General features: G+C 34.0%; 1 protein-coding gene across 4 annotated transcripts in view; it reads right to left on the reverse strand.

Annotated features, from left to right (window-relative positions):
• The window catches only part of ppp2r5cb (protein phosphatase 2, regulatory subunit B', gamma b), a 31,398-nt gene that overhangs the window by 16,408 nt on the left and 2,884 nt on the right, over positions 1-12,106 (reverse strand). For 3 of the 4 annotated variants that reach the window (XM_051874270.1, XM_051874272.1, XM_051874271.1), the window contains one exon: positions 11,486-11,648. In XM_051874270.1, coding sequence (XP_051730230.1) covers positions 11,486-11,648 — 163 coding nt within the window. Of the gene's footprint in view, positions 1-5,661; positions 5,908-11,485; positions 11,649-12,106 lie in introns of those variants that run through there. The other variant, XM_051874273.1, reaches the window with a different exon arrangement.

The raw sequence follows: 12,106 nt of genomic DNA on the forward strand, positions 1-12,106 counted from the left end.
TACATGAATTAAGGCACGCAATCTCCTCCAGTCCTTCTGTCGTCTGATTGATAGTTTAGACTGTTTTATCCAGTAAAAGTCTTTTAGTATAATTGTACAAACCTCCTTCAGCTCTTGTCTTTCTGCTGTCAAATCTGCACTGATTTTTATCAAATAAACATAAGAATAACTTTGATATTGTTAGTAATATTTCTACTTCAGTTTACTTGATTATCCAGACATCATTTATTAGAAAAATCATAAGTATCAAATATGATTATCAGGTTTATTTGTTCATCTCTCAATCATCATTGTACTGCATTGCATTATATGTTTTAAAACTACAGAGCTTTGATTAGAAAACTAAGACATATTATTGGCAGATATTAATATTTATATGCATTTTATGTGCTATACTGTTATAAAGATCTCATTTATTTACATCTTTTTGTCCATAAATATCAGCCAAATGACATATTTTTGCTCATTTTGGGCCTCTGAATAAAACTGAGCTGTTTTTTTCCCCCTCCATATTCTCACTATATCAGACTATATGAGTCAAAAGTATCAAATAACATAAAACACACATGCAAACTGTATTGAAATATTTTGTCTAAAGGTTCAAAAACTGTTCCAATTAAAAAACTGACAAATATTTCATATGTCAGGATTTACAGGTTAAAGAACTTCTGCATATTGTATTGTGTTTTTCCTGCATTGACTTTTCAAAATGTTTACATCACATGGTTTTCTTTTAAAGCTGCACATGATTGGCAGTGTTTTATTTTTGCACAGTGATTCTTCACAAAATCACAAAGCATTTTGGACCCCATTTACACCTGTATTTAATGTAGATTAGCGGTGGGGGACAAAAACCCAACCCTAACTTCTTTAACGTTGCAGTACTACTAAAGTTATTAAGCCTTAAAGACCTAGAGCATTTTTGGGCACCTGACTCACCTGCACTTTTCTCTGGTTTTCTAACCCATTCTAGCAGTCAGCATCAAGTGCTATATATAATAATAAACAGGACAAGTTTCCGTTTAGCTCATTTAAAGTGCCAATTTTACATTTATTTTGTCTGAGAATGGATAAAATTCCCAGAATTTCAAAAAAACGCCAGCAAAAATCTAGTGTTTTTCACTGTAAATGCACACAAAACTTCCTGAAGTTTGGATTTTTTCTTTTAAAAAGTTATACTTGGATGTTTTAAACTTTCACATGAAATTTTGTATAAATTTAACAATCTCTAAGCAAGTTATAGCCATTTGTTACAATATTACTCTAGATAAAACTACAATATTACTCTTTATCAATAAATAAAGTACACCTGTTTATCCCTAATCTGTGTCCAAAAAAGACCAGGGAGTAAAATTAATACAAAAAAAATGTTATACAACAGAACACTAAAGCAAAAGTGACTTATTAGAGAAATATTTTTTTCAATCTGAACATGAATAAAAACAAACAGTGTTGCAAGTAATGAAAACAATTATGAAAATTGTGCAACGAAAATAAAAACAGTTTTTTCACAAAATACACACAAAATGAAAGAGAAAAATAAGTAGTTCAACTGAACTATTAATTTTAATGATCTTCACAAACTATAAAATAAGTATTTAGATAATATAACAACCAAACAGAGCAGTCCTGTGGCTGTACTCCTCACGTTCGCGTTGCATTTGATTGCACCGGTTCACTGCGTAGAGACACGTTTGAAAACATAAATTGCAATAACTTATCTGATGTGAAACTGACATAACATGAGGATAAAACAAAGTCATGCTTTGTAACATGAGTGTTCTCTTTCAAATCTGTAATTTTTGTGTTTGTTTTCATACACGCAGATACACGCGCACGCAAATACTTTCACTTTGCGCTTATTCATACTTCCAAAGAAACATGATAGTATCGTGGTTCAGATGACCAAAACCTATGTTTACTGGTTGAGATGATGATGGTTTGAACCAATCTGGGCATAGGAGGCGGGACTAGGCATCAACAATCGTTCCTGTTTGGAACAAACCACATGCATTGCCTTAACGAATCAATGCTGCAGATTTTGATGACATAACCAGTCTCACCACGGAGCCTCTGAATGTCAGAATGAGATAAATGCGATATCACTGGAAAGCCGAGAATCGGTACATTTTAAAGCATACAGATTGGATTAGCGGTTCAAAAGTTATTAAACATTTTAGAATGATAGTTCTTTCTGGCCGCCGACGGCCATCTAGGTTTTTGAGGGTGAACATGTTAGAGTGTTATTAATCACAATAAGCTGTAGAAAAGGACTCAAAATATGCCTCTTCTCAGATGCATGCGATTCCGAATTCACTTCTTTTTCACATCTTATTGCGCTTACATGGTCAATTACACACACAATTATGTCAAAATACCCATCGTGTGGAGTATTCGTGCAAACACAGTCTGTTATGTCCTACGCGAATGTAAACAGTTAGGAGAAAATCGGATGTGTAACAGTATATTGGATCCGTGCATTCAATCTTAAAGGGACAGCAGAATCATAAACTGCTGCCGTCTGTTTTATTAATGTTAATAAAACAAAATAACTCACTGCTTTTGACTAAAATCACTTTTGTATCTTTAATATAATTCAATTTATATTTGTACAGTGAAGACTATACAGTGTTTGGTTTTTTTTACATTTGATTATTCAATTTTTGTAGCATTTCTTACTACATTTTAAATAAACCTAGGCTACTGTACCTGGAAAAACCTAAAGTTGATTTAATTTGTATATTTTTTCTATTGTATTTGTCCTAATGTTTGCTTCTTTGTTCCTATTTTAATATCAAAAGTAAATTAAAATTGCCTGCCTTGCTTAATTACAGAAGACTGCCAGTCATGTGTGTAATGATCGCAGTCAGCTTAAATTTTATAATATTGGGTTGACTAAAATGAGAAGAAAAACACGGTTCACATTTAATTCAGTGGGATTTTTTTCTTCAAGACTGATTAAACCGTCTACCGCCGTCAAATAGGAAAAGTAACAATCTATGCATATATCAAATCGAAATTTGATTCAAAATCGAGAATAGGTACCAAATGATTCACACCACTAATTTAAATATCACCTTACTAAGATTATTGACAGATATTTCATATGCATTTCATGTCAGTATCTGCGATAATGTTACAAAGATCTCATTGATTTACATTACAACAGTGTTAATTTTGTTGACGAATAATTTATCAACAACATTTTTTCACAGATGAAAATGAGAAGATGACTAAATAAACAGATTTGAATGTCAAAAACTATAAACTGACATTTTCGTCAACTAATAAAAATGAGACAAAAATGTTAGGGAGGGGCCATAACCAACATTTGAATTGTAACGTGCTGATCTATCCGGCGGGACGTGAGTTGGCATACCCTTGATGCATGCCTCATAAAATGTTCAAAAATATAAAATTCTGGGAGAAAGAGAAGAGCAGACATATGGATAGATCTGATAAAGCGTGACAACACAAAAGAGAACTATATTCAGTACAGTTTTCTGTGCACACACACCCGAAGCGCGCAGCCGCGTATACAGGAAGCTATACAGCGCACGAGTACTGAATTGAGCTCTCTTTCGCATCTGAATGACAAATACACACAACATTAAGTCAAAATGTCCATTTTGGAGAGTATTCACATAAACAGAGTCGGTTATGTCTTAAGAGAACGTAAACAGTTGTGAGACTATCGTATGTGCATCAGTGGATCCGCGCATTCGGTCTTAAAGTGACAGCAGCCTAATAAACCTAATGCTGTCTGTGCCCTTAATATTAATCAAACACCAAAAGAAAAAGAGAAAAGCATTCACTGCTCTTTCATAGCTTTAATAATTTATACAGTCTGCTTGAAAGAATAAAGAATGATGTATGCAAGTTGTTATAAAGAATAAATACATGTATCATTAATTGAAAAGAAGTGGTTTTATTTAATTTTAAGATAAATAAAGAAGTTGTATATCACAGCAGCTAAATCTGTTTCTGCATCGCATGTTCAAACTTTAATACTTATATCTACATGTTAATAGATGTTTTCTCCAGGAGTATGGGTTTGGAAATTTTAGAGAAATTCTTAATTAAAGCATTACAATTTAACTAAACACATTCGATTGTAGATTTAGCTGACTAAAATCTTATGATATTTAGAATTATGACTAAAATATGACTAAAACTAAATGCCATTTTAGTCAAAAGACTATGACTAAATCTAAATTTGCTCTCAAAACTGCATTACAAGCATCAGAATTTAATCTTATTTTTTGTCCATATAAATTCCAATACGCACCAAATTGCATATTTTTGCTCAGTTTGGGCCTCTGAATAAAACTGAGCTGTTTTTTCCCCTCCATATTCTCAATATATCAGACTATATGAGGCATTTAAGTATCAAATATGATACATATAAAAAAGAAAAAGATTTTTTCCAGACAATTATTTCATATGTACAGGTTAAAGTGCTTTTGCATATCGTATTGGGTTTTTTTGGGTAAATGTTTACATCACATGGTTTTCTTTTAGTTTTATTTTTGCACAGTGATTCTTCACAAAATAACGAAGAATTTAGGACCCCATTTACACCTGTATTTAATGTAGATCACTAGAATCTTAATACCAAGTATAGACGGTCTAAAATAATATGAACCCCTTCATTATTTTGGTCCTGACACTGAACGCGATCTGTAAAGGTCACGCCTGTGAGAAACTCGACTCACGGTTCCCTTTAAGCACATGGGAGTGGCAGCTGTGGTTTACTTGTGAAAACACCACCGCGATGACACTGACATGTGAGCCCATGTCAACACGGGTCTGACTGATGCATCAATTCATAAACAACTCGATCTGATTCGAAACAAGATGATTCAATCGAGAAAGCATTTGAACAACCAACTTCAGTCCTTGAATGTACTGCGTGAGAAATGTGAAGTATGCAAATATTCTGCATGCATTGAATACTGCATCCCACAATGCAATGCAATCGGCTTGACCTTGCTTTTCCAGTGTGATGAATGATATTCTATGCATATTTACATAAGCATGCACACTATATACTGCAGGAATGGTGAGAGCAGTATGTCAGTATGCATGCATCTAGCAGCATATTTAAAGCATTGCAATAAACATGCAACAAATGCATGGATAATTACAAACACATGAAGAAAAGGAAACGTAAAGCAGAAGAAACTGGCCGTCAGGATGCAGTTTCTAGCAAGCATGCATGCATTCTTCCTGAAGCTGTGACATCACTTCCCCTGACATCATCAGTGGTCTGGTGAGGGGGGATGGGACTAGTTAAACAGACCCACTCCTCCTCCTCCTCCTCCTCCTCCTCCTTAACCAGCAGCAGCGCATTGTAAACAGAGTTTTCCACATTTACCCGAGCAACATACAGGCTGCGTTTCAAAACCTACCTGAACAGCATTTTTGGCCATCGAATGCATCTAGTGTGCTCACAAATGCATGCAAAAACGCTGCAAGCATATGCCAAAAACAGCAGGAAACTCAAACAAACACATTTGAATCTACACCAAAATCCTTCAAAATAAAACCCACTGGACGTTGAAAATTCCTCTGCCTTCGTAACGGCGGCCACAAATCATCGCATAGCAACCTTCCTCGTCGCTCTCTTCCTACACAGACACAATAAGACAAACGTCTCACCTCTAAAGTGCATGAGGGCCACCGGCTGAAAGGGCCCGTTCGCGCTCGGAGCATCCAGAACCATCCTGGCCTCGTCTTTAGAGCATGTCAACATCTATCAGTCCAAACGGGCGCGATACGGCTGCCGGCTAAGTTGAGCTGTTAGCCTCCATTTTAGCACAAACACTCTCAGCAGAAAATGAAGCTCCGCTGCTGGAGGGAAGCAGCTAGTTAGTGATGTCACCCATCAAAGGGAGGCTGCCGATTGGCTGGAGGAGATCATGTGATCTTAACCAGCAGAGGGCCGTCTGAGGAGGCTGCTGATTGGCTGGTGGGAGCAGGAGAAGGCGGGACCTGTGGATTTGATTGGCCGCATGCAGGCCACATGCAGATTATGGGATATTTCACACTGCTAACCAGTCCTGCAGAGAGCTGGTGAAGAGCAATACATCACCTCGGCTTTAGACAATAAATAACAGCTATTCACACGACACGTGCACTTCTTATACTTAGAATTGTGAGGAAGTGTGTGTTAATAATGTAAACAGAAGCGGATGTAAGATACACTTATAGGGTCCTATAAAATCTGTTTTTTTTTTTTGTTTTTTTTTGGATTTGTAATGGTTGAATTAAATTCTTAAAACTTTAACAATTTATTATTACATTTTAACAACAATAGTGGCCAATGAAATGGGTTTTATTTCTTCAGAAATTTCTGGATTTTCTTGATTCCATTTTTAATGGTTTAATTAAATTTTAATAATCAAAAATGATGCCTAATCAATTGAATTAATAAAACTTTAACAATTTATTAGTTTATAAAATTAACAAAATTTGTGCATTATGAAATATGTTTTACTTTTTCATAAATTCTTCATAGTCTGTTCTGGATTATGTTTTTAATGGTTTAATGAAAGTTTAATAATCAAGAATTAAATTCCTAAAACTTTAACAATTTTATAATTTATTATTACATTTTAACAACAATAGTAGCCTATGAATTTTTTGAGTTATTTTATTTTTTAATTTAATTTTTTTTTTAAATAAATTTTGTGTTTTCTGGAATAAAAAAAAAATTAACAATCAAAAATTTAATAATTTTATTATTACATTTTAACAACAATTGTGGCCAATGAAATTCTTTTTTTTTTTTTAGTTTTATTTTATTTTTTATTTATTTATTTAGAAATTTTGTGTTTTCTGGAATAAAAAAAAATTTAACAATCAAAAATTTAATAATTTTATTATTACATTTTAACAACAATTGTGGCCAATGAAATTCTTTTTTTTTTTTAGTTTTATTTTATTTATTTTTTATTTATTTATTTAGAAATTTTGTGTTTTCTGGAATAAATACAATTTTAATAATCAAAAATGATGTCTAATGAACTGAATTAATAAAACTTTAACAATTTACTAGTTTATTAAAATTTTAACAATATTTTGCCCTATGAAATATGGTTTACTTTTTCATAAATTCTGTATAGTCTGTTCTGGATTATGTTTTTAATGGTTTAATTACATTTTAATAATCAAAAATTAAATTCTTGAAAGTTTAACAATTTATTTATTTATTATTACATTTTAACAAAAACAATAGTGGCCTATTAAATTTTTTTTATTTATTTATTTATTTATTTATTTTTTAGAAATGTCGTGTTTTCTGGAAATAAAATATTAATAATCAAAAATGATGTCTAATCAACTGAATTCATAAAACTTTAACAATTTATTAGTTTATAAAATTTTAACAATATTTGTGCCCTATGAAATGTGATTTACTTTTTCAGAAATTCTGCGTAGTCTGTTCTGGATTATGTTTTTAATAGTTTAATTAAATTTTAATAATTCTAGATTCTGTGTTGTATAATACCCATTTATTATCAAAAAAGGGTGGTAATAAACACTTAATTATCTGTAAATGGAATGTATTGTTTTGCCTACTGAAGAAAATAAAAATTATGAATCATAAAAAGGGGGTGGTATAAAATGAGTGCATAAAACTTTAACGATTTAATTAATCTTTTTAAAAACACCCTGGTAACCATCCACAAAAGCCTAGCATCACTCTTACATCATCATGCTCTTTTTGCATCATAATGTTATTGATAAACGCACAAATGAGACCCACGTACGGCATCCTGACAGTTACTACAGTAAATGTGTCGTTTCCCTAAAACACATCCTTTTGCGAGAAACATCATATCTTGGCTTTACCTGTGTAGGGTTTCAGCCGGAAATAAAACCATCGCCCTGCTGATGGTAAATAAAGAAAAAAACGATGACATAACAGTTTGTGACAAGAGCCCGTCTCAGATGCACGATAAACAGCGACCGCAGCGAAACGCTGACAGGAAACCGCATTTCAACACCTGCAGCTGCTACAAGAACCTCGAAGCTCTGAGGAATAAAGCCTTTATCTGTATCAAAGCAATAAGGACAATGAACAAAATCACGGAAATCATCATTTGTCTATATTTTACACTATATTCTGCCACTTTTAGATAGTCAAAGTTCAAATGTAGGAACATTTCAGATGCATTTATGTTACTAAATCAATATATTATCTATCTAAATAATTATATATATATACACACACCTGTTATAACACCTGTTAACCTTGTAATTGCAATCAATTACATTAATTTATGTATATTTAATACCGGTAAATAAAACAAAACATTCATAGGTCTATTGTAGTTCCCTCGAAAACAAGTTTATCGGTATTCAGAACAGAAATAGAATGAAAAATAAAGAAAAAATTATATATTAAACTATAATATAAAACATAAATTAGATAGTCATTCATTATAATCAACATAAGTCAAGCCAAAACAATTTTTTTTAGGCTAAAGCGAAATTGATGAGCTCACCTCGTTCATTTGGCAAGAATCCAAGTATGTTTCTATATTTGCAAGTAATATTTTAGTTGCTAAATTATTATTCATTATGTAAACAAGGCTTCACTCGTGTTCCAGCATCCTTCACATACACAAAAATGTGTGTGGTTGGGCGCTGGGCACGCTGATTTACTGTGGACCATTTAATTTGAGCAGTGTAACATTTATGTTTGGTTGACTGCATTTTAGTTGATGATGAATGGCTGAAATGTCAAGCTATAAACGCTAGAACTGATGTTGTCTTCTGCAACGTCTTCTGACATTTCTGTATCGTACTACTATCAGAAAGGATTAATGCTGCATACTACTTTTAATAGCACAGCACGCAATGTATTTCACTGCAAACATGTGATTTGCATGATCAGAGAACATGTGAACATCTAAGTGATTTATGTCATGGAGGAACCAGCCATGAAACTGAACCGATGAACTGATCTGAATGTCATTTTGCATTTTTAAATATGATCTCAGCTGTTCTCGTTCTTTGGATTTTCATGAGTAACAGTAATGTGTAGATGCAGGACAGTAAACACCTGAAGGGGAAGACAATGTAATATGAAATGATTACACACACAGTATTGGTTCTCTCTGCGGCACCGCAGAAGAGGAAGAGAAAGCAGTTTGCACTGGATATTAAAGTATATTAGTTGTATTAAAGGATTAGTTGAATAATTAGGGTCATATGATATAACGACCCTAAAATTCAAGATACCAACGTATGAGTTGTCTCATATTTATATCATATATGATATAGTTAAGCGATATCACACGAGTGTTGTTTTTGTCCAGAATAGCACGAGTGCAAATATGATAGATTATATGCAACAGTTCAATAAACAAGAAGTTAAAGTTGTGTTATTTTAGACACAATATTGTCTGTTTTTTGCAGGATTCTGCAAATGAAAATAGAGCAGCACACAGCGGCGTTTCGTTTCTGAATGAATTCGCATTTGGAGTGAATCAATCGGGTGAAACAATGATTCAATGACTCATTCATAAAGAGAGACGTTTACTTATTCCTGAATGAATCAGCTGTTTGAACGAATCGAATGAATAAACTCATTTTTGACATTTACTGCCACCTACTGGCAGTTTTAGTTTTTTACTTAAAATATCATTTCATTAAAAAAAAAAAATAATAATTTCATATTTTGGGGATAGTTTGGCCAGAACTAAATTCGTTGTGCTGCGAGACGAAGTGGAGCCACTTTTTAGACTCCATTCTGGATTTTGGTGTTCGCTTGTACGGTGGCTCTGAATTGTCAAAACACCTCTCAAAATGCTTGCTACGGATACAAAAAACGCAGAAAATTGAACCTGATCCGAATTTTTTTACGAGGAAGAAAGTTTCGGAGGCAGTGTGTAAATGTGATTGAGGTCGTATTTATTTTTTAACGTGCAAAAATTTCAGACTCAGTGTGCCAAGACCTTAAAAGTTTATGCTGAATCAAAAAAAAAAAAAAAAAAAACTTTCTAAAGCTACTTTTTGTAATGTCAATTTGAAGCTTATTCTCAATTATGACTTTATCTTTTGCGGGTAATTTCTCTGCCAAAATTAATGTGTGATTAATTTATGATTAATTAATCAGCACATGTAATTAGATTCAAAATTTTAATCGCTTAGCAGCCCAAATACATATTTAGCTTTTTTCTCCAAATATCTGCGACCCATTTGTCAGTCTAAAGTTAGCCACTAGTGAACCAGTGTTATCATAGTTAACTTTAATGAAAACTGACTGGAACACACCTTCCAGCCAATCAGAATCGAGTATTCAGATAAACCATGTTTAAGCATTTCTACGCCTGTCAGTTCTGACAAGAAGAGTGAAAAGAGGACAAACAGATCAAACGTGGTGACAGTAATTACGTAAGATTCATTGGCATGGATTCAGTTCTGCTCTAATGAACGAGATCTTTACGTCTGATCAATATCGAGGTCACAGCTGGAAACAGAGTCTTGCGTGATAATTACACCCAGGCCTTGACATTAACACCAATGCGCCAAATGCGGGTGTATTTCAGCAGTGGCGTGCAACGCAGTCACTCATACAGCCACTTTGGCAGGTTGAATTTTATATATAATATATACGTTTTTCAAATGTAGTCTTTTAAAAAGGCATCTGAAATAATAAACTAAGCGCAATGCAGTTGTCAAAAATATTGATTTTTCAATACATATCAATATCTGAAATACTTCCAATACTAATTTTCTGCAGAACAGATACACGATACCAGCTGCTCTTTCTCTTTCTCTCATCTCTCCAAGAGCGAGTCGACACACAAACCTGCCTCATTTAATTTGCTCCGGATGGATATTGTTGGTGTTACAAGGCTTGAATTTCGGTGTGAGATTGCACGTATCGCGCATAATTTTACAGATTTTGTTCTCATACGCACATTAAGCGCCTCTCAGTACTAAAATTAGTTTTTTTTGCTGCTTAAACAGTCAAATACAAACAAAATAATGTCAAAATGCCAGAAGAGGGCGGAGCTTTAACGGCGCACGCTTCGGTCGCTCAACAACAACAAAGCGGGAGAATCTCACGCAGCCAAAATGAGGATTGTCAGTAACGGTGTTCAGCCTTACATTGTTCAAACCGGAGTCGACACTGATGGAGAGACTCAGGAAGAAGTTACAACTTTTAGACGTTTCTGACGTTTCAGACGTTCACATTTTATGGTTTGGTGGATGATCCGATTATAGCACTTAATCATGGAAAAAGTCATGATATGTGGCCTGTAAAATCAAAATGTAATTACTTAATCCACCTCTGAAATGACTTTCCTTTTCTGCTGATGTAACCAAGGCCATATGGGCGGGGCTAAATAATATTCACCAATAATATCACCGGACACTTTTCATGGTGTAATCAAATGGCTACAAATACAATCACTGAATATTTTCCGATTGACGCATAAACAGAGCATCCGATCTCGCGTCTCACCTTTGAACGCAGGCAGTTTCTGGAGTTCTCGATTGTTGCTCAGGCTGAATCTCGACGAGCTCTGCCTCTTCTCTTTCTTAACCGTCGCCTGAGATGCCGACTGTTTCCCCTTCAGCAGCTGCGTGGTTGGCGGGACGCTGTTTCCACCCTTCTTATTCGACCCCTGATGAAGAAATTTCTATTCTCATTTCACAGTTTGCATTCAGAATGAAGAGATTTCAATATCATAGAATTGCAAACGGAGCCAGAAAAAGACAGACAAGTTGCCAAATAAGAAACGAATACATGTGCATTAGATGCTCATTCATTTTTTCTTATAAACAGGAGTGTTTTTCTCAGAAAATTAACTTGTAACCTCTGTTGCAGCAGATTGAATCTTTCAGCATCCTTAAAATTGAACCTCTCTGATTCATGACCTCAATCACAGAAGTTGAATCGATTCATCTGCAGCTGTGAACTATTTCCTCTTTCAGTCCTACTGTAATGTTCTCTAACACTGAGAGGATTGATTACAGATCAATCATGCAACGGCAACATTTTGCAGGCACCCATTTTCTTTCATAAACTCGCTACAAAGCATCAATGCATCTCAACAATGCATGCATAATGACACATTTCAGC

The sequence above is a fragment of the Ctenopharyngodon idella genome, chromosome 20 (genome assembly GCF_019924925.1).
Source record: "Ctenopharyngodon idella isolate HZGC_01 chromosome 20, HZGC01, whole genome shotgun sequence".
NCBI lineage: Eukaryota > Metazoa > Chordata > Actinopteri > Cypriniformes > Xenocyprididae > Ctenopharyngodon > Ctenopharyngodon idella.